The following is a 25,270-nucleotide window of genomic DNA, read 5'->3' on the forward strand; positions in this document are numbered from 1 at the left end:
CACGTCATTTACGAGTGCTTGGAAAACCGCAGGAGCATTAGAAAGCCCGAACGGAAGAACACAATATTCAAAATGCCCCCTGGGGGTCAAAAACGCGGTTTTCCACTCATGACCCTGCTTCATGCGAACCAAATGATATGCGTTACGGAGATCCAATTTCGTGAAAAACGAAGCCCCCTGCAGACGCTCGAACGCTGAAGACATCAGCGGCAAAGGATACGTATTCTTCACCGTGATGCTGTTCAGCCCTCGATAGTCAATGCAGGGTCTAAGAGACCCATCCTTCTTTTTCACGAAAAAGAACCCCGCCCCCGCCGGTGAAGAAGAGGGCCGTATGATCTTGGCCGCTAGAGAATCAGAAATATATTTCTCCATGGCCTCCCTCTCAGGAATAGAAAGAGAGTATAACTTGCCTTTGGGCGGAGACGTACCTGGCAATAAATCTATAGCACAGTCATAGGGACGGTGAGGAGGCAGAGAAGCAGCTCGAGACTTACTGAACACTCTCTTCAGGTCGAGGTACTCACTGGGCACGTTTGACAGGTCCATGCGCTCCTCCTGAAACACAGAACAAGAAACAGCAGAACGAGCAGACGAAAGACAAGACTGATGACAGTTCTCACTCCACGAAAATATAGTATTAAGACCCCAGTTAATATGAGGCTTATGGAGAATTAACCAAGGATGACCTAAAACCACCGGTGTGTTGGAACAGTCTGTTAAAAAAAATGAAATGTTTTCAACATGATTTCCAGACGTGATCAGTTTTATGGGTTTAGTGGAGTGAGTGATAGTGGGAAGGGAAAGTCCGCTGAGTGCGCGTACTGCAATGGGTTGTGCCAGAGCTATAACCGGAAGTTTAAAACTGAAAGCAAAACTGGAGTCTATGAAATTTCCCTCCGCCCCGGAATCGACAAGGGCGTGGGTGTTCTGACTTCCGGAACCCCATGTTATGGTGACAGGTAGTAATGTGGCCGCCGCAGAGGATTTGTCCAAACTGATTTCACCCATCAGTAACCTCTTACCTACTGATGGGTGTTGTCTTTTACGGGACAGGAAGCCACCCGATGCCCCGCCCCCCCGCAGTAAAGGCAGAGACCCTCAGTTCTCCGACGACGCTTCTCCTGCAAGGATAAGCGGGATCTGCCCAGCTGCATGGGCTCCGGGTCAGCGCTACTCATCTCCGGCGCCACCGCCGAGACCGGAAGCTCAGGAACAGGATCCGGAAATCTGTCATGCCTCAAGCGACTCTCACGGCGGAGCAGTCTGGAATCTACCCGGATAGCCAGATCCACTAATTCGTCCAGCGTCTTAGGCAGATCTAAAGAGTAGATCTCATCCTGGAGCCGATCCGAAAGCCCATGTAGAAACATGTCCCATTGAGCCTCCGCGTTCCAACCGCTTTCAGCAGCCAACGTGCGGAACTCGATTGAATAGTCCGCCACGCTCCGATTCCCCTGGCGGAGCTCAGCAAGGACTCGGGCGGCCTCTCTCCCTGAGGCGGCCCTATCAAAGACCTTCTTGAGTTCTTTGGAGAAAAGATCGAAGGATGAACAACACGGAAGCTTTTTCTCCCAAGCTGTGGTACCCCATTGGGCTGCTCTTCCAGACAAGAGGGTGATTACGAACGCCACCTTGGACTGCTCAGATGAAAACAAGGATGGCTGCAGGGTGATGTACAGGGAGCATTTGGCCAGGAAGGACCGACACAAGTGCGGCTCTCCAGCATAACAGGTCGGAGGAGGAAGGCGAGGCTCAGCAGCGCGGCTAGCGTTAGCAATAACTGGCGCAGGTACCACCTCCGGGGCTGGTGCAGGAGCCGCTTGAGCTGCTCCAGAACCCAGCTGTTGAACCTGCGTCGTCAGCAGTGAAACCTGCTCAACCAGGGCCTGGATAGCCTGTGCGGTGGTGGCCAACGCTTCATCTTGGCGATCGATCCGGGCATTGCTGTTTGTGAGGAACTCTGAAATCTGTGATGCACTCGCTGGATCCATGGTGAAGGTCAGTTCGTTCTGTCACGTATAATGAAAGTTCAGAGGGATCCAAGTGCGAGTTAACAAAAATAATATTTATTGACAAAGTCAAAACAAAAATCAAGTAAGGAATGGTGCTAGTGCTAGGAGGGATCGGACAGGAATCAGACGGGAAAACAGGGTCCAGAAAATAGTCCTCGGATCCTACGTACACAAACAGAATAGCACACCATAAGCACACATAACGAACTGACAAAGACACACAGAAAACGTGGCTCATATATAGACCTGAATATGAGCCTCAGCTGGCGAGCTCATCAGGCCAGCTGAGTGTCGTCATCACACGTGATCAAAACAAATACACGAGGGGAACAAAAACAAACCAACGTGATCAAACAGACACTCCGGAAAAGCGCACAAACCTGCAACCGTGACACCCCTGACCTTTTTTGGGGGGATTTTAATTAGCATGTTTATTAAGTCGTATTCCTCTTGGGACATTTGGCCTCACGGTGTAGGCAAAACTTGACCCACACACACACGCACGCACGCACGCACTCACACACACACACACACACACACACACACACACACACACACACACACACACACACACACACACACACACACACACACACACACATACACACACACACACACACACACACACACACACACACACACACACACACACAAAAGGTCTGATTTCCAAAATCAGAACAATTTAATTTCCTGGCTGAGTGGAAAGCAGATTACAGGAAAGCTGTCTCAGCATAAAGACATGAAGAGAAACAGATGATGATTTTGTGTATATATAAAGTTTCCTACATTTCTTCATTTGTTTCTGGCCGTGTCGCACTCCTCCCCCTAATGGAATACTTGGTTTCTAATGCAGTATATTTTCTTTATTAAAAAAAAATGAATAGTATTTATCAAAAAATATTATTATAATGTATTATAAACTTAATATAATATTACTTATTATAAAAACAATATTGTTTATTCTAAAATATTTAAATAATAAAACTTTTAAAATGGCAAAAGTACAGCAAAATTAAAAATCTAAAATCACATTAATTCCTTTACATTTATTATTTATTTCTTTAAAATTTTCATTACTTTGAGGTATTTTAAAACAAGAAGGTAAACTAAATAGAAATCTTGTCGAGTTTTTGTATTTTGATTTATTTAATTTATTTTAGAAAACAAAATGACTTCTTTTACACTTAAATCGACATGAATATATTAAAAGCAGTGCATATTTTTGGTATTGTGTCTTGTCAGCATTTCTTTAAAGTTATTCAGCATGTTTAATTTTTAACCACTTTAACAGTATGTATTGAATATGTTCAGATTCATGTTTGTCTCTTAGCTCATTTGATGTCAATTGCTGTTATTCAAAAAGTGTTTTAATGTATTTTATATATCAAAAAACGTGTTATTAATTGTGTGTGTTGTGTACTACACTTTTTAAAACATTTTTAAAGACCTACACTTACAAAATTTAATACCACAAATACATATATGGGAAAATAATAATCAGAGGAAATAATGTTGTGAATAATATTCAAGTTAATACACTGAAACTTTTTTTCCTCTTAATGTGTCAGTTGTTGTTGACTTGTATTCCATAAATTTCCAAGAAAATGTTCTTCAATGTACTACCAAATAAATAACAAAAATCTTAGATGGCCTGATAATGAGTAAATTAACAGCAAAATCTCGTTTCAGCTTGAATTACCCCTTTAAGGTTTCAGACTCATCAAACCTCCTTGACTGCTCAACATACACTTGCAAAACACACACACACACACACACACACACACACAATTTAATATAACAGAAAAACGGCCCATTCCTTGAAGAATCGCCAACGTTCCAAGAAACGATTTCATTGTTTGTATCTATTGCGAGGTCAAATGCATGTCTGTGTGTTTCTGGAAGGACCTCTGCTCCTCCTGAACTTCATTCATGACAGTTCCTTAGCGAGCCAAGTTTTACAAAGACACAATAGCTTTGACTGTACAAAGTTGAATTTGTGATGAATAGGCGTAGAGTTGAGTTTGTCTTTCTATTTGACGCCTATTCACACATATCAGGTTTCATTTACAGAGAGAGAAAGAAAGAGATATGACTAATGCTGTAGTGCACTGAAACCCGGCTTCTCTTTTATTTGACAAACAATAGATACTACAATAATGGGCTATACGAGTGATTTTAGCACACGTTCAAATCGTATTGCATTCAAAAGCTTTACTCGGGATATGAATAAATGCACTTGCTTTCAAAAGTGAGGATATATTGGTAAATGTTTTATGCTTTGGCAAAGATGGATGGATTTATGGATCACAATTCATTTGGTCCTGCTGTATATGAAGTGGCTTTAACTACTAGATATCAAACAAAAGTATAATGAACTAACTGTTTTCATATTTTACTGCACAACAGGTGGGATACAGGCAAGTTCAAGGACAGATTTAACAATGGGTTAAGGTTTAAGGATGGGTCAATGGTGTAATTATAAATGTACAGTGCAAAAAATAAATACTATGATTTTGTTGTATTGTTTCTCATCTAAATATCCAAATTTTTTTAACTCAAGAAGCATTTTCTCAATAAGCAAAATCTATGTAAGAAAAGCAGTTTCTGCAGTGTCATTAAAGAAAACAATTACAGATTAATAATAACAGCAGATAACTTAAATGCAAGTACTTCGTAAGTAAGGCAACTCAATATAAATTACTATCAACTTTTAAAATGTGTTTTAATATGTTAATATAGCATCCTCATATGCTGTGAGGACATTTACCATTCTTCATGTTACAGAAATCTTTCTATTATGATAATTTGGTGCTCAAGAAACATTTTTAATTATTTTCAATGTTGGAAACAATGTTTTTTTCATTTGAGAAAAAATTGATTTTTGCTAATTATTATTATTATTATTATTATTATTATTATTATTATTAGTATTATTATATATTTATTATTATTATTATTATTATTATTATTACTTTTATTATTATTATTATTATTAAATATTAATTTATCTTAAAAATGCATTTTGCTGACCTCAAACTCTTAAACAATAAATAAATAATTTGATCAAATTTAACTTTTGAAAATTACAATAACTAGTACATAAAATTTTTATTTTGATATATAAGATAGAAATTCTAATGTTTTTCTATGTAAAATTAATTAGCAATAACCTAAAAAGCTATATATATAAAGGCTTAACTAGGTTAAGTAGGTTAACTAGGCAGGTTAGGATAATTGGGCAAGTTATTGTATAATGATAGTTTGTTCTGTAGACTATCGAAATAAAATATAGCTTAAAGGGGCTAATAATTTTGTCCCTAAAATGGCTTTTAAAAAATTAAAAAACTGCTTTTATTCTAGTTGAAATAAAACAAATAAGACTTTCTCCAGAAGAAAAATATTATCAAATATACTGTGGAAATTTCCATGCTCTGTTAAACATCATTAGGGAAATATTTAAAAAAGAAAAAAAAATCAAAGGGTGGCTAATAATTTTGAATTCAACTGTATTTGGTTGTAACAAACTGAAAAGTATGTTTACAAATAGTAATCATGTCTGTACTGTAACACTTTATCAATTAAATGCTCGCTGAATAACAATTAAAATTACAACAATTAAATGCATTTTGCTGAACTCAAACTTTTAAACAATAAATTAATAAATTACTCAATAAAATCAATCAAACAAAAACGCATCAACATAAAATATTTTAGTTTGTTTAATTTGCCAATTATTTCATGAAATGTTCATTATCAAGAACCTAAATATATATACAAATACATAAAAAAAGCTATATTTTAACTCTGACAGTTTGAATGTGGGCGCAAGAAGGCTGTTTTAAAGGCGACTGACGCATGTAATTATTTTGTGACAAACAAAGTGAGTAATCTGAACTTCTGTGGCAATTTTAAAAATGCTCCTAGAAAACAACCACTATACTCCACTTTAAACTCCATTTATCAATTAGCTATCATTCCCAATTGCTTATTGTCTTCTAGTATCTTTTCTTCTCTTTTTCCAATGGCTTATTTTTGTTTCCAACCATGTTCAGGAAAACCTTATTATAAATGATCATAAGCTTCAAATAACGTTAGGCACAAGCAAACCATTTTACAAAATGTAAGACTAAGGTTTTTTTATGTTTAATACAAATGTTCTGGTTAAGAAACCTGAAGGTGAACAACAAGTGAAGCGAGTGATAGAGGGAGGATTACGTGATAGAAATTAAGCACAGTCCCACAGCACCACCTACTGCTCGCCAATACAACTGTACTTACAACATGTGCAGAATTATGATGTCAATATTCTTTTTTCAGTATTCAATATCACATTTTTTCCTTTAAACATTGGACAAATTCCAAGACCCATAAACAATATTACCTTCAATTCATTTAGCGTATAATCATTAATAACTAGTGTTAAATGTTCTGTAAGATTCAACAAGGTTCCAGTAGGTAATATGCTTTTGCCTTAATTTGACGATTTCTATAGTACTGAACCCTTCTTGTGGACATTTAATAATTTTTTGGTTTGAGTATGTTATTTTCATCTTATTTTACAAATATTTATCAAGAAAACATGCTAAATTATGCACATTCCGATGAATGTCTAGGTTTCCACTTTTAGCCAAATATAAAAATTCCTGACTTTCTTTCACAGGCTAAATGTTGTATTACCATGGCCTAAAATGGACAGAAAAATAAGTCTTTGCATAATTTTAAAAAAGTTTGAGCTTGAATATCATTTTGTGTGAGTTTAATAGCATTATGAGAACAACAACAGATCATTTACCACAGATTTTAAAAAGGAACAAAAATAAAAAGATCACTCAGTATTTGAAGTGGCCGAAAGCTCTTAAAATGTTCTCCTAAAGGGATAATTCACCTAAAAAGACATTTCAGTGATTGTTTACTCACCTTCGACAATTTTCTAACCGGTTTAAAAAAAAAAATTCCGTTGAACATAAAAGAAGATATTTTAAAGAATGTTGGAAACATGTAATCATTGGCTTCCATTGTATTTTTTTCAGGTTCCCAAAATTCTTTTTATTTTTGCATTCAGCAGAAGAAAAAACTCATATGGAACCACTTTAGTGAGTTAATTTTCATTTTTGGATGCAATATCCCTTTAATTAAGATTATATACAAACCTGAGAGTAGTATTGGTAAAATTCACTTGAAAGGAGAGATTACTCTGTGGTAATTATGCACACACTATTAAGAACTTTCTGCATTTTCACTGTTAGTAAAAATGTACTCACTTTTGACTCAAACTTGTTTTTATGAGATTATTTCTTCTGTTAAAGAAAAAAAGAAGGTATTTCAAAGAATGTTGAAAACCTGACATCCAGAGCAGGAAAAGTCAATAGTTTCCAATATTCTTCAAAAAAAGGAAGAAAGAAACAACAACAGAATTTACATTTTTTGATGAACTATCCCTGCTTATACTACAAATATTTACAATCTCATTTTTGCAATTGACAAACAGAAAAAAGGGCACTTAAAGGTATAAAGCGCAGCCGCTGTGTTTGTGACAGTGTTTTACCTCATCATCATGAACCAGCTCTTTCTTCACCACCTTCATGGCGTAAATCTGCTCGTTCTTCTTGAGCCGGACGAGCAGCACTTTTGCGTAACTGCCTCTGCCAATGACTCGAATCAGGTCGAAATCCCCCAAACCGAGACACTGAGAGATCTGAATGCCCTCGATACCATCCACCACTGCCTTCAGGTCCTGTAAGGTAACGACACACATACATATTAAAGTCTGAATTATTAACCCTCCTGAATTATTAGCCCTCTGTATATTGTTTTCCCCAATTTCTGTTTAACGACAGAAAGATTTTTGTAAACATCATAGTTTTAATAACTCATTTCTAATATCAGAGATTTTGTTAATCTTTGCCATGATGACAATAATATTTAATATAATATTTTACAAGATATTTTTCAAGATACTAGAATTCAGCTGAAAGTGACATTGAAAGGCTTACCTAGGTTAATAAGGCAAGTTAGAGTAATTAGGCAAGTCGTTGTATAATATTAGTTTGTTCTGTAGACTATCGAAAAAAATATATTGCTTAAGTGGGCTACTAAAATTGACCCTAAAATGCTTTAAAAAAAATCAACTGTTTTTATTCTAGCCGAAATAAAACAAACAAGACTTTCTCCAGAAGAAAAAATATTATAAGAAATACTGTGGAAATTCCTTCCTCTGTTAATCATCATATGAGAAATATTTTGGGAGAAAAAAAATATAATAATAAAATAAATCATAGAAGGGCTTATAATTGTGACTTCAACTGTATACATGTACATTTATTCCTGCTCTCAAACAGCAGAGTAAGGATGTGTGTGTGGACTATGTGTTATCGAGAATGTGAGCATGTTTCTGAGTGTTTATTAATCTCACCTCTGAATCATCTTCAGCTTTCTCCACCTTTCGGTTGTGTGCTAAGAAAGGGACTGGAACTGAAAGACAGAGAAGGAGAAAACTTTATTTAATCAATTAATTTATTAATTTATTTAAACTTTACTTGATTTTTTTTTCTTTTATGTTGTTCATGTTATTCTTCTCTTAAAAGTTATTTAAATCTAAATATTTATGCATTGTTGTTGTACACAATTGTATTTCTGTAGCAAAGCTGAAAATGTTCATTCCAATAAAACAGATTTAACTGAGCCTGAGAAAGAGAAGAATATTAATCAGTATCATTTACTATTATTATTAGTCCTGAGCTTATTAGGAAATAAAATAGATAAAGCATTTTAATACAACAGTAAAGTAATCTATTTATTTTATTAATAATTTGAAAATATTTTATTACATTTTAGGAAATAGTATTTATTTATTTATATTTATATTCTTATTATTATTATTATAAATGTAATATGTAAATCTATAGCAAAGTAAAGAGAAACTATTTGAGCATTTAAAAAATAACACTAATATTACATTTTATATGCATAATAATAATAATCAATATTATTTTCTGTTATTGTTTGTCCCAAGCTTATTAGAATATAAAATAGTTTAAGTATTTCAATACAACAGTAAAATAATCAATTAGTTTTATTCATTATTTGAATATATATATTATTATATTATTAGTATTATATTATTATTATTATTATTATTATTATTACACATTTAATATGGGTATTTTTAGCAAAGTAAAGAGAAAGTATGTGAACATTAAATAATAACAATAATATCATATTATACTTATTATATATAAAATAATATAATATGTATAATAATTTGATAATAACAATAACTTATTAATAATAATATATATTTGTGGAGATGCAGATGACAGATGCAACATTTATTTGTTTAATAAATTAAGTATTATATTAATTAGTCAAAATAATTATTAATAATCAGCAATAATAGTATTATTACATTAATAATAATAATAATCATCATCATTCATTCATTCATTCATCTCCTTTTCGTCTTAGTCCCTTTATTAATCAGGGGTCGCCACAGCGGAATGAACTACCAAATTATCCATCAGGTGTTTTACGCAGCGGATGCACTTCCAGCAGCAATCCAACACTGGGAAACACCCATACACTCTTGCATTCACACTCATACACTACAGCAGTTTAGCTTATCCAATTCACCTATACTGCATGTCTTTGGACAGTGGAGGAAACCCTAGCACTCGGAGGAAACCCACGCCTGCATGGGGAGAACATGCAAACCCCACACAGAAATTTCAACTGACCCAGCTGGGGCTCGAAAAAGCGACCTTTTTGCTGTGAGGTAGTAAATGTATTATTTTATTTTCTATTTTAGATAGAAGAAAGCATTTCAAAAATAAAATAACAACTACATCAATAATAATAATAATAATAATAATAACAATTATAATAATAATAACAACAACAACAACAATAATAATAATAATAATAATAATAATAATAATAATAATAACAACAACAGTAATAATAATAATAATAATAATAATAATAATAATAATAATAATAACAATAATAATAATTATTATTATTAGTAGTAGTATTATTATTATTACTATTATTATTGTTGTTTTTGGTGTTGTTGTTGTTATTATTATTATTATGAATTTCCATCTTATTTATGAATTTCTAAAAGCTTGTAAATGATTGAAGCACTGCCTCCAGCAGGGGGAGCCACACACCACTCTGTCAGACAGACACACACACAGGTCTCTCTGTTTCTCTCAAGCGTGTGAAAGTGAATTCCTCCCAGCTGATCACCTCCAGTCTCTTACAGTCAGCAGAGCCCTCAGTGGCAGATAGAGGACACACTGACCCCGATACTCACAGAAACAGCACTAAACACGCACACAGAGGCGAGATGGAGACCTACTTGCGTCTGTGTCCTCTGGGTCCTCAGGGGGAAGCTCCACTTCTTCTCCACTTTTATCATCGTCTACCAGCGGCTCCTGTGATGGCATGACTGGATCCTGCGCAAAACAACACAGATGATGATAATGATGATGAAGACACAGCAGATGTGCTTTACAGGATCTTTTTCTCTTTAAATCACAATATCAGCTACCCTAATGTGAATCCAAATCAACCTTATTTACTTTCTTTATGAAAGGTGCTTTTTATTATTATTTTTTATTTTTTCATATCTTCGATGAATTTACTGATAAAACCCAACAGTCAACTTTATCAAATTAAATAATTGTAGTTTATTTAAAATTGACTGAAAGTTAATTCTACTCATTTGAAAAGAGATTTGAACTCAGTGTCGAAGGTAATGAGTTGATTAAATACTTTATTACTTCAACTTAAATGGAGTAAGTTTACAGTACTCATTTTGATTAGTTTTTTTTTTAAAACTAAAACGGTTTGTAGCAATCGGTTTCCTCAAATGCTTTGAGTTGCCTTAACTTATTGGGTTTTACAGTACTCAGCTGGTTTGAGTTGTCTTCATTTAGTGTGGTTTATTCATAAAATAATTTCGAGAGAATCACGTGTTTATGATCAACATGGCTGGCTCCTTATTAGCTCCGTAATATGTCCTATTAGATGATTACGGAAGCATTAGAAATAATGAGAGTTTTTCACTCCAGTTATCTTCGTCTTGAAGCTCCCCCTCCTTTCCACCCCTACATTCTCCCCCTTTTCTGACAGGGCGACACGGTGGCCCAGTGGCTAGCACTGTTGCCTCACAGCAAGAACACCTCTGGTCTAACCTATCAGGCCGGTTGATGTTTCTGTGCGGAGTTTGCATGTTCTCCCCGTGTTCGCTTAGGTTTCCCCCAGGTTCTACGGTTTCCTCCCACCGTCCAAAAACATAAACCATAGCCAATCAACTAAAGTACACTTCTCACGGCGACAGGGGAGTTCTCGAGACCTACCTGAGCTTGAACTTCCCTCTCGCCCTTCTAACGTGAAGGAGCCCCGGGCTCGAGGATATTACAGGCTCAGGGCTCTATCCCGGGACAGCATGCCAAATACGCTTTGATTATCAGCTAAGTGTGAACTCTTAGATTGGGTTTTTCTGTGCTCAAATTGCTTCGTTTACTCAAATGGAGTAAGTTCACAGTACTCATTAGGATTAGTTTTTGAACTCAAATGGTTTGTAGCAATTGGTTTCCTCAAACTGCTTGAATTACCTTAACTTTTTGAGTTTTACAGTGTATACTTACATACTGTAACTAATTGGAAAAAATATGTATTAAAATTTGTGTTTGCATTTCATCAAATTAAAACAGATGAAAACTAAAGTAGATTCGATCATGTTGCATAAAATTTACCACAAAATACTGTAACACTTTAGTTTAGGTCACGATTCACACTATTAACAAGCCATTAACTAACACTACTAGCTTATTAAACTACTAATTAGCTGTTTACTAACAGTTAGCAGGGCTTGACATTAAAATTTTTGGATCCCCAGCCACTGTGGCTAGTAGTTTTTCCAACATTACTAGTCACTCGACATTTTCACTAGCCACAATTTTGTTGTACATTCATTCATTCATTCATTTTCTTTTCGGCTTAGTCCCTTTATTAATCAGGAGTCACCACAGAGGAATGAAACGCCATTGTATCCAGCATATGTTTTACCCAGCAGATGCCCTTCCAGCAGCAACCCATTACTAGGAAACACCCATACACTCTCATTCACACATATACACTATGGCCATTTTAGCTTACTCAATTCACCTATACCACATGCCTTTGGACTGTGGGGGAAACCAGAGCACCTGGAGGAAACCTATGCCAATAGAGGGAGAACATGCAAACTCCACGCAGAAATGCCAACTGACCTATATATTTTTTATGCATAAAATTTGACTCAACTTTGTGTTTTTTCCACATGCCTCCTCATTCGTTTAAATTTTTCTCTCAAAAGAAAGCAAGTGAAAAACATACCTTTGAATGTGAATGTAAAAGGATGATCACGTGAAAGGTTAAAGCGAAAGCAACCTATTGCTTACAAAAAGACTGTTAGCCAACACTCACTTTTGAGGATTTACAGATACCTAAATTTAAATAGTAACAGTTTTTGACTCCAGTAAGCTACAAACACAAAATGGGTATCATTGGAAAGAAGACACTTTGATCTTTACTGTGGTAAAAGGAAAAGTCACATGCTCAAAAATATAAAAAGTTATACATTGTCAAGTCATGACAATGTTTTTTTATTGTGTTCATTATTTGTTTTTCCATATACAAACACAGGAAAACATTAATGTAATGTCCTAGAAAAAATATAACTTGAAAGCCATGTGACTCATGAGTTTATAATTCAAATTTGATTAAGACAGCATGCAAAATGAGATTTCTGTAAAAAAAAGTTGGGTTGTTTCTCTTTTCATCTATTCATGAACATTAACATGTGGAAAAACAGCGCCCCAGTGCGTCCGTGTCGGGGTGCTGGCTAAAGGGTTACAAAATCTGGATCTCTTGAAAGCAGCAGGACTGTGGGTGCACGAGCGTCACTTTTTGTTCAGTCTATTTGAAGGAGAACCAATCGCACCAGTTTTGTTTTCAGGTATGGATGCTTCACGCAAGGAATCGTTTCTTTTTTAAAACATTTAAACACTCGCGTGCATCACATCACCTGAAATCAGCCTTGACACTGAACTCCTCGTCAGTGCTTCAGGATTATCTGTGTCAGACTATGTTCGTGATCATTCTCTCATTCGGTATTCAACTGCTTTCTTTTACTCACGCGAACACAGTTATTATTGTTATTATAATCTCTTACGCAGACCCCTCATTGGGCAATCCTTATTGTTGAACCCTGCTTTTTAAGAAATCTACTATTTAAAAATGATCTTCAACCAGCCAAAGTGGTTGAAGTGACTGTCTAACCCGCCACAGCTGAAATCTACAGTACCTGCGTTTGGCAGGTTGTTGTTAATGTCGAGCCCTGACAGTCAATAAGGTAAAAGTTAGGTTTAGATTTTGAGTAAGATTAGAGATGCAGAATAAAATCATACTTAAGTACTACTAATGAACAGCTAATGTCTTAATAATAGGTAGGTAATAAGCCAGTAGTTTATAACATCAATCAATACTTAAACTAAAGTGTAACACAAAATATTTTATAAGTTAAAATAAATTTTCTAAATGCTTTCAAATTTCCTTGATCTAATAATAAAACAATACAGCTGGCAATTTAATTTTAGTAACATTTTAATACTAAGCAACTATTGTAGTTTAAAGCGTAAGTTCAGTTTTGTAATTTTTATTTCATTCAATCATTCATTTTCCTTTGGCTTAGTCCATTTATTAATCAGGGGTCACAGCGGAATGAACTACCAACTATTCAGGCATATGTTTTACACAGTGGATGCTCTTACAGCCGCAACCCAGTACTGGGAAACACCCATACACCCAAACACTCATTCACACACACACTATAGGCCAATTGTGTTTACTCAATCCACGTGTCTTTATTTCTTTTAATAAAAATAATAATAAAGTAATTGGCATCACGGTGGCGCAGTGGGTAGCACAATTGCCTCACAGCAAGAAGGTTGCTGGTTCAAGCCTCGACTAGGTCAGTTGGCATTTCTATGTAGAGTTTGCATGTTCTCCCCGTGTTCGCGTGGGTGCTTTCCGGGTGCTCCGGTTTCCACCACAGTCCAAAGACATGCCCTAGATGAATTGGGTAAGCTAAATTGTCCGTAGTGTACGTGTATGAATAATAGTGTATGGGTGTTTCCCAGTGATGGGAATATGTTATTTTCAATTGTTATGTACTTTTTCTCTCTTTATTGGTATTTAGTTAAACATCTTATAAATGATAAATGAAATATATAGAAGAAGAATAAAAATAACTACAATGAAACATAGTTATCAGCGTTTAAATTATGGAATGGCATTCCAGAAAATAAATTCACACTTTACGTTTGTCTGAAAAAATAACAAAACAAAAAAAAAAAATGTTGAAATCAAATGTTTTGTATGATGCAAAGAAACGATTGGATTTCGGTGTTCAGTGTTGAATTTCAAACTGAATGTCTGACATATGCAGAAACTGTTTCTCCCAGAAGGTGTTGTTGAGATGTAACAGTTTTAAATCTGTGATTTTCGACATTGTGTTTAAGCAGAGAATCAATTCGCTCATGACAAGACAGTGTTATCATCTGACAAATTCCACAAGACTGATCTTTGAAACACTGTTAGAAATTCCAGCAACGCTTTTGAGAAAAGAGAAAAATGAGCACAAGACAAAAAAACACTGCAATGACTAATAATATAATGACATTCTTGACCACAAAGGAATTGAATCAAGTGGCCATTACAAATAAAAATGTCTAAAAAAAGAAATATTTAAACATGTAAATATATAATATAGAAAATGAATATATCTTTTTTTAAAACGTAATAATATTTGTGGACTCACCATATGCCTTTGACAGGTCAGCGGGACGAGTTTGTGACAGCGTTTATGGACCAGCAGCTTGCAGTTGATACACTTGTAGCCCTGACGCCCCAGTCCCCATATCCTCTCACTGCAGTGGCCACAGTACGCTTTCTAAAACACACACACACACGGACTGTCTTTATCTGTGATCAGGTTAGCAAGTGAATGAGAAAATCGGCTCACTACTAACTTAAGTAAACTATTAGGAAAAAAGGATGTCCTCCAGAAATCACATGAGCAGATAACACACATCAGTCCAATATCCTGACTTTACCAGAAGTGCTGAAGCAAAACTGCAATAAATAATGTAGAAAATGCATGGATGATCAAAATGTTGGAGTTTTTGTTAGTATTTTCGTTTTTTTTTTTTTTGCAAATCTTCTCAGCAAAGATGCAATGAACTGATCGAAACCTACCAAAAAAAGACATGTATAATGTCTAAATAAATGCTGTTATGATAAAAAAAAACATGAATATCACAAAAATATTAAGCACAACTGTTTTCAACATTGATTATAACGAGAAATGTCCACTGCCATTTAGAATCAGTTCATAAAAAAACATTTTTTATTATTGTTTTAATAATGGCAACAATAGATTAACAACCTACATATTATTATTATTATTAATATTATTATTATTATTAATATCATTTAAAAATATAATAAATACCATTTAAAACATAAATATAATAAAAACGTATATAAAAGAAATAATAATAATAATTTTAATGATAAAGCTGTTATTTTAATAATAATAATAATAATTATTATTATTATTATTATTATGATTATTATTATTATTAACATACTATAATGAAAACAATAAATATGTAATAATTGTCATTAGATCTGGGCAAAAATGACTCATGATTAATCGCATTCAAAATAAAAATTAGTTTTGACAATTTAAGTGTGTTGTGTATAACTGTGTACTGTGTATAATTATTACGCATATATAAATATGCATAGATGTAATTACTAATTTAATTATTATTATTAACAACATTAATTCATTCATTTTCTTGTCGGCTTAATCCCTTTATTATCCAGGGTCGCCACAGCGGAATGAACTGCCAACTTATCCAGCAGGTTTTTACGCAGCGGATGCCCTTCCAGCTTCCCATCTCTGGGAAACATCCACACACACACACACACATACACACACACACTCATACACTACGGACAATTTTAGCCTACCCAATTCACCTGTACTGCATGTCTTTGGACTGCGGGGGAAACCGGAGGAAACCCAAGCGAACACAGCGAGAACATGCAAACTCCACACTGAAACGCCAACTGAGCCTAGGTTCGAACCAGCAACCCAGCGACCTTCTTGCTGTGAGGCGACAGCACTATACTGCGCCACTGCTTCACCTCTATTATTAACAACATATAAACTAAATTAAAAATATAATAAATACCATTTAAAATATAAATATTGTCGGCACAACTAGTGGTTAGTGTGCCGACATATGGTGCAGTAGCATGTCAGGGCGTCCCGAGATTGAATCCCAGCCCGAAGACATTTCACAACACTAGCCCACAACCCTATAATAATAATAATAATAATAATAATAATAATAATAATAATAATAATAATAATAATAATAATAAATAATAATAATAATGATGATAACAACAACAACAATAATAATGATAATAATAATGATAAAAACAACAACAACAATAATAACAACTATAAAAATAAAAATAATAACAACAATAATAATAATAAGCAGAAAAACAGAAGAATTTGAACTGAATGTTTAGTATCTTAAACTTCAATCATTTCTGACAGGACATTGCTAAGACAAATACACACCATACTTAATGTATTGTATTGCACTGACATCATCAGGCACTGGTAAAATGGCAAGCTATCAGTGTCCAGCAAGCACACACTCAGCACCTGCACATATTTAAGGCCAAGCAAATGCTTTCAACAGATTTTGTTTAAAATCCAGGCACGATGGATCAGAGAACTCTGCTGACAGCGCTCGAACCAACATTACCGTTTCAAACAAACACACACACACTCACACACCTACTCACACGCGCACCTGCTCTCACAAACACACACCTGTTTATACACACGCACACGCACAATGTGAGTCATAAATGAAAATATCTTTAGCTCAGTTTGTCGTGAGGTTCTCCATCTGTCTACTGAGCAGAATGCAAAGTCGCAATAAAAAACGTATACGCTGTGTGAAGGCCGAATTTAAACAGAGAGAGAATTATTAAAGTCATCAACGAAATGCACAAGGACACAAGAGGGCATGCTGAATAATGAAAGCATATCAATAGCAAAATTCAACCCAAATGTATTTCTGTATTTAGATTTGCATTTCCAAGACATATATGCAAGGTCTGAAGTGAAATGAAAATAAAAATTAAGTTTTATTCATTTATATTTGAGGTTTCCAACCACAGTTAATATTTAAATATTAAAATTATTTAAAAATTATTAAAAATATTTAAATTACATACAATACAACACAAACAAACAAATGAAACTAAAAACGTAATAAACGTACCTAAATTGAATGCATTTTGAAATACTTATTGAATTTTCCTGCAAACATATCATGGAGTACGCAATGTTGGGAAAGTTACTTTTGAAATAATGCATTACAATATTAAATTACTCCCCAAAAAAGTAACTAGTTGCGTTCCTAAGTTATTATTTTTTTGTGATAAGTAATGCATTACAACATTGAGTTATTTCCCAGAAAAGGAACTAGTTGCGTTACTAAGTTACTTTTTTATGAGAAATAATGCATTACATTACTTTTAAGTTACTTTTGCGTTGTTATTTTTTTTTTTACTTGTCTGAGGTTTGATCTCTTTTAGAACCTGCAGGATTTTTTTTTCTTCTTTTTTTTTAAAATAAAGTAGCTCTGCAATTAACAACGCACCACATACCCTACACCATCATTTACCTTAAAAACATATAAAAAAATAATAATGTAGGATAATGTTATCTTCTGAGAACTTCCTGACTCTTGAGCAATACATGACGTATACATATACAGATTAATGAGTGTGAAGCAATGCGTTTGCTATTTTTGTACTTTGTCTTATTAGAAGTAAAATCACTGTCCATTGAGACAATCCCATTTTTCCTTTATTTGATCCATTCAGAATAATAAGAACACTTCCATCGCAGAAATGTAATGCTTTGCCATCTTGGTTTCTGTCTGTTCCTGCATTCTCTCATTGAGTGTGTGATTCAATGTGACTACTTTTATTTTAATTTGGCTATTTATTTTAAGAAGCTAATTAGTTAAACTAGAAAGTAACTTGCATTACATTTTTTTTTTTAAATAACTCAAATATTATTACTTCATTTTTTAATTTAATGCATTACTTTACTCGTTACTTAGTCAAGTAATATTATTACATGAATTGTGTTACTTGTAATGTGTTATCACCAAAACTGGGTGTATAATGGAAATGCAATCCTATTTTTCTAAATGAAATGATGGTAAATAACATTTAAATGATAATTTTACTCCCATTTTTTGCTTGTAAGTTACACACATTAATTCAATTTGGGTATAACAATTATTATATTATTATTATTATTATTTCAATTTAATTTTGCAACTTATAAAGCATTTAAATGAGTATGTAATTAGCACTAAAGACTGTTTGTAAAGCCAAATGTATTCATATAATTAATTCATATAATAACTTATTAATAAGTCATCTAGAATGGAAAAGAAAGCGTACTTGCAGGACTCCCAGAGTTCATCAAGGTTCCTTGGATGTATCTTCAGTGCCTCCTTCTTCACCTTACCGCAGACATGCTCAATAATGTTCATGTCTGGTGACTAGGCTGTCCAGTCCTGAAGCACCTTCACCTTCTTTGCTTTCAGGAACTTTGATGTGAAGGCTGAAGTATGAGAAGGAGCGCTATGCTGCTGAAGAATTTGCCCTCTCCTGTGGTTTTTAATGTACTTGTATTGGGCAGCATAAATGTCTTGATACCTCAGGACTCTGCAGATCTCTTGCATTCTCCCATACTAATTGTACCCCCAAACCATGATTTTTTTTTACCAATCTTGACTGATTTCTGTAAGAATCCTGGGTCCATGAGGGTTCCAATAGGTCTTCTGCGATATTTGTGATGATTGAGATGAAGTTCAACAGATGATTCATTGGAAAAATTTATCTTCTGCCACTTTTACAAATGATCAACTAGAAGTCGGGTTATTATTTGTTCCTCTTACAACTGGAATCGACGACAAGACTTTTGTCAGGTAGTGTATGTTATTTTGGTGGAGAATGCAAATTTAAATAAATAAATACACTGCCATTTTACATTGCTTGTATGCACTGATGGGAATAATTTTCAGTACCGAGTACTTAAACAAATATTGTTTCACCATTGTCATAAATGATAATATTTACAATAAACTATCAAACTTTATCAGTGTCTCCCACATTGTGCCACAGCAACAAAAATAGGATATAAAATAGTGTATTTTTTAATTATAGTCCATCTCATAGAAAACAAAACAGTTACTTTCCCTGGTAATTAGTAACTTTTCTATAAAGATGTAATTCTGTTACTCATCAGTTACTATTTGTGAGAAGTAACTATATTTAATTTTTGAAGTAACCCAACATTGATCATGTTCCCTGCTAAATGGGCACATTGCAAAGCATGTGATGCGTCAAATGTCCACCAGGAGGCTCTACCCGCACTGCAAAATCTCATTAAAATATGCTAATCTTTCATTAATAGCGGACACGCGCTTCCACTGACGTTTCTCCTCTCTGCCGCAGCAGATAACAGAGCATCATCTGTTTAACAAACCCTCAGAGAAGCAGTCTGTGGATACACGAGATGCTCTTCTTGTCTGCTCCTCTATTTCACAGCTGTGTGAGCATGTGATGATCCTGCGAGTGTTCAGACAGGAGATCTTCACCTGCCGCAGTCATTTCTCCGCATCTCTGAAGCCTCCGGTCCACCGAGGAACGGCCTACATTTTACTCTGCGCTTTCTGTCAGGTGCTCAGTTTATGTAACTAGGGTTAAACATTGGGAAATCAGGGCTGGGAAGTAGCACACATATCATCTAAAGCGTGAAGATTGAAATAAACGCGTTCCGTATGATTAAGGTTAACGATTACTTTAACTTGACGTGTTGTCAAATGAAAGAGTCAAGTCTTGAAGGAATTTGTAAGATGTGCGAGTTTGATTCAAGTCCAAAGTCAGTCAGTTTTTTAGTCAGAAATTCAATTTGAATCACTACAAAGAACTGAATCAGTGAACTGACACATTTGAGGCCAGACCAGATTATTAGCATTGTATAAGCTAGGTATACTATTGATCAAAAGCTTTAAGACAATGACACTTATTTTTTTTTAAGAAGTCTCTTCTACTCTTTGAAGTCAGCAGTTATTTGATCAAAATTGTGACGAAAAAAGTAATATTTTAATATATGTGTACTATTTAAAAATAAATGTTACCTATTTAAATGTGATTTTTAGTTACTAAATATATATATATATATATATATATATATATATATATATATATATATATATATATATATATATATTTCAATGATTTCAATTCGAAGTGTAGGGTATATGAAGAAGAAACTTTTTTTTTCAGGAATCGCTTCTGGTGAGCTGTATGCCGCATTTAACACATGTTCTCTTTAAAATCAAAAATCTTCACTATAAACGATATAAACTACCTGACAAAAGTCTTGTCGTCGATCCCAGTTGTAAGAGCAACAAATAATAATTTGACTTCTAGTTGATAATTTGTAAATATGGCAGAAAGTAGATTTGTCTATTGAATCATCTGTTAAACTGCATCTCAATCATCACAGATTCTATAGAAGGCCTATTGGAACCCACATGGACACAAGATTCGCACAGAAAATCAGTCAAATTCGGTAAAGGAAAATCATGGTTTGGGGTTACATTCAGTATGGGGACGTGCGAGAGATCTTCAGGGTGGATGTGAACATCAACAGCCTGAGGTAACAAGACAATTGTGCTGCTTATTACATTACAAACCACAGAGGATAAATGCTTCAGCAGGATAGTGCTCCTTCTCATACTTCAGCCTCTATATCTAAGTTCCTAAAAGCAAAGAAGGTCAAGGTGCTCCAGTATTGGCCAGCCCAGTCACCGGACATGAACGTTATTCAGCATGTCTGGGGTAAGAACAAGGAGGAATTGAAGATGAATACAAAGAACCTTGATGAACTCTATGAGTCCTGCAAGAACGCTTTCTTTGCCATTCCAGATGATTTAATAATTTATTATTAAGTTATATATAAGTTAATAAGTTATTTGAGTCATTGCAGAGATGTATGGATGCAGTCCTCCAATCTCATGGGAGTCATACACAGTATTAATTCTTTTTCCACTGCACCATGACTTTATATTCTATACTGTACATTATTTCTGTTGAGTGACAAGACTTTTGTCTCAGCAAAGTCAGACCTCAGTGTCCTAATTAAAAAAATAAAAATCAAGGCATGATCACATTTTATTTTGTTAAAATAAGCATAATCTAGAAGCCTTTGCCTTTCATTTAAGCCAACTCTGATACCAAATGATCAACTATAAGCCAAGTTATTATTTGTTGTTCCTACTGTAAATCTTTTGTCAGGTAGTGTAAAGTGGCTCTCAGAATGTACAAGAAGCACTGCATGAAATTACAGTTTTTTGCGTCGTGTCTTTAAATAAAGAAAATTTATTTTACCCCAATATTTTCAATGGAGTTTCTGTGCAGCCTGCTGATCCTGTAAACGGATATGATTTCGTTTTATACTTAAACAACTAAAAGAATGCCTAAGTCTATTTAACTGATTAAATTTTAATTACATAACAACATCGATGCTGAAAAGGAACCATGTCAAATAAAAAAAAAACTTACATTAACCATCCACCGGAAGTTTATCGGTATGGGAAAAAAAACACTAGCTACGCACATACCCTATTATCTAATCACATGCACTCAAAAAAAATATTTTTTTTGCTTGTTCAAACTACTTATTTAAAATGAGCTGAAACAACACGATGCATCTGATTCACTAAAAAAGAACCAGCTCTTAATATTAATTTATTTGGGATCCAGACTAATCTAACTGCACTATAAGCATATAATTTACTAAAAATGACAGACTCAAATAAAAAAAACAAATGGTTTCCAAGTTTCCTTCATTAAATTTAATGTAAACTACAATTGTTAAATTATATTTGAATTTAATTCACAAAAGTCAGTTTCGTGCTGTGGATTTATTAGTGGTGTTAGAGTGTTACAGAAATTCTATGAACTCAATCCGTGCACACTGACTGAAAAATGCAAAATAGTCCATGTGTAAGAAAAACATCCAGATGTATCCTTAATTAAACCTAATACTTCTTTTTATTTTGTTAAACTCGCGCCGAACATGTTCTGCTTCCTCAAGATAGTGAGGCATTAAATAGCGTAAAGTGTCTGTTTTATTTCCGACCGAAATAACTTTCAGAAATCTCAGGAAGCTCCTGAAGGACGTCTGGAAGGCAGCATAAGATCACCCATCAGCAGGAAACCATCAAAGAAGAGCATCCCGAATCCACCTGAAGCTATATGCAGCATCTCTCCGCCAATATTCTTAGAAATGTGTGTAATCTTTCATATAAACGGCTTCTTTTTCTTCCTCTTCCCCTCTCGCATATGAATCCCTGCACAGCTTCCACCCCGTGGACTTTGAATATATCGAGCCAGCGCTGCTAAGCAAAAGCAATGGCAGAGAAACAATGTGTTTCTGCAGCCATTTAAAACACATCAAGCCTGCACATATTGGGCTTCCATTCAGGACAGTGGATTAAACTTTAAAGCCAACCAATCATCCCTGACAAACAGCAAGCATTTAGCAAAGCTGAGCGAAAGGGCCTTCAGGGCCGAGCGTGTGCTCCACGTATCCCAGATACAGCTGCAAAATCATGGGAATTTAGCACAAGACCCTTGACGTTCTGAAGACTTGAAACTACTGCTACTGAATTAAGCTACTGAAAGGTCTGAATAAGCCTGTGTTTGTTTTGAGATTGCTGGGGGAGGGGGCAGAGACAAGAGAAAGGCTTGTTTTTACACTTTATTCACTTTCAATTTTACTCTGAACAAGAGAACGTTCACAAAACAGACTGGAAAATGCGAGGCAAGCCACAAGGGCTGCTCGATTCTGGCTAAAATGATTTTGCTTTTGCTTAAACCAAGATCACGATTTTCTCAGGATTCTGTAGATGTAAAATAAAGGTTAATATGAGTACACTATTAGTATTGTTATTCTTAATACTATTAGGCCTATGTGTATGTCTACTGTTGGTTAATTTAGCTAAATTTTGTACTTGAAATGGTGGACTTGACTAGACTTTAAATTTGTCCTGGTTGTTGGTGCACAGAGATGCCATCAGAACACAAATATTCATAATTCTAAAGTTTAATTATTGTATTTGAGACAAATGCTTGCAATCTGTTATTTACAATATTATTAGAGCTTTTTGTTCACTGGAAAAATCTGACATTTGTCATAATCCCATTATCCCAAGAGTCCTTCGTATTATTGTTATATGTTATGCATTATATTCAACATTATATACTGTGGGCTAGAGCAGTATACTGTCACTGTTAAACAGTTCTTCTCATGCACAAAACTTTTTGTTCACTAGTAAAAAAAACATATCAAATGCTTGTTGTCATAATCATAACTCGAAAATGCGATATGATCATGTAAATAAAACATTGGGGTGTCCAAACTTCTGGTGTCCTGAAGAGATTAGCACCAACCTTAATCAAACAAACCTGAACTAGCTAATCAAGTTCTTACTAGATATACTAAAAACTTCCTGGCAGGTGTGCTAAAGCAAGTTTGAGCTAAACTCACTAAACTCGGACACCGGCCCTTCAGGATCGAGTTTGGACACCCCTGATTTAAATGATGTGCACACTTTTGGTTTTACTTTCACTGCCGAGTGTTGTTTATGTCATGATTGCCATCTCTTTGAGGAAAAAACACACATATGCAAATCATACTTCCCATATTCATACGTCATTAAATTAAGACAGAAATGACATTTTTTTGTTGAATTATTCCTTATACATACAGGGTTTAACACCAAAACAATGTGAAGTCTTTTCTCCTGACCTTTAATTATAATTGGCTGAATTGTAGAGATGCTGGATTATGATTGTGTGGGGGGTCAAATCGAGATCGTGATTTTTTTTCAAGTAATCGTGCAGCTCTTCAAGCTCTTCCTGTACAAATTTTGAATGTGCTCAGGAGCCTGCGTTCCCATTGCGTCTGTTGTTGCTAAGCAAACATTAGTTGTACTTCTCCAAGAAACCACCACTGACAAACCCTTGCTGTAGCTCTGATGCAAGTTTTATATACGGAAAAAAGGGATAAAAGCACCTCAGTGTTTGGGTGCGCTACAATTTGTCTACTGAATTGTGCATAATACATACAAAGGGTGTAACTGATTGGTTTTTTTTTGTGCTAGCGGAATTCTGAATGGCTGAGATGTTTTCAACTTGCTGCGCTGTCGACACACCAAAAAAAAAAAAGCAAGTGCATCTCTATTTGCACATGCTTGCAGTGTGACTGAATTGGAAATAACACGCAAAAGATATGTGATATGCGAACAGCCCCTAAATTTGTTTTTGAATTAAGGTAAATTTAAGTGTTTTTTTTAAATTAATTGTATGATATGCAGAGCAAGTTTACTGAATGAATTCCTAATAATCATAGATATAAATATTTTGTCAAACAAATAAAATTAGGATTATCTAAAAAAAAAAAAAAAAAAAAATTATTTTAAAAATCAAGACATAAAATCAATCAATCAGCAATACGTGGCATTGTTGTTGTTATTATATATTTTTTAGTATTGTTAAATGATTAAAGCATAAATAAGCAAAATAACTAAGTTGGCAATACACAATTAAAAAAAAAGTCTGAAAATTTGATTATTATATTTAGCATTAAATCTAGGGACATTCCTCCAACTTGAAAAAACAATCTAATTAGGATAAGACATCAGTTAAATCATTACAGCCTTCACACTAACATTACAGGTGGTCAAAATTTTACTGTTTTTTTCATAGAGCAAATTTCTAAATGAAATTTCCTTTGGCTTAGTCTCTGATTTATTAGAGGTCACCACAGCGGAATGAACCACCAACTATTCCAGCAAATGTTTTACGGAGCAGATGCCCTTCCAGACACAACCAAATACTCCAAATCATCCACACACTCTTGCATAAACACAAACATACACTCATCAGACCCCCTAGTTTTTCGTGATTCGCAATCGCTAAAAATAAATTTAAATACAAAATAATGGCAAAAA

The 25,270-nt window shown here is 34.5% G+C and overlaps 1 protein-coding gene and 1 long non-coding RNA gene across 4 annotated transcripts in view; one reads left to right on the top strand and one right to left on the bottom strand.

Annotated features, from left to right (window-relative positions):
• The window catches only part of LOC147842616 (uncharacterized), a 1,013,036-nt gene that overhangs the window by 73,656 nt on the left and 914,110 nt on the right, over positions 1-25,270 (top strand). The gene's annotated exons all lie outside the window — the stretch shown is intronic.
• Positions 1-25,270, bottom strand: part of prkcz (protein kinase C, zeta) — a 223,504-nt gene that overhangs the window by 53,075 nt on the left and 145,159 nt on the right. For all 3 annotated transcript variants that reach the window (XM_087263404.1, XM_087263403.1, NM_001030091.1), the window contains 4 exon segments: positions 14,884-15,015; positions 10,375-10,471; positions 8,428-8,486; positions 7,561-7,749 (listed from right to left, as the gene is read on the bottom strand). In XM_087263404.1, the coding sequence (XP_087119530.1) occupies positions 7,561-7,749; positions 8,428-8,486; positions 10,375-10,471; positions 14,884-14,886 (348 nt within the window). In that variant the 5' untranslated portion in view covers positions 14,887-15,015.

Source organism: Danio rerio, chromosome 8, assembly GCF_052040795.2.
Source record: "Danio rerio strain M-AB ecotype USA chromosome 8, GRCz13ab, whole genome shotgun sequence".
NCBI lineage: Eukaryota > Metazoa > Chordata > Actinopteri > Cypriniformes > Danionidae > Danio > Danio rerio.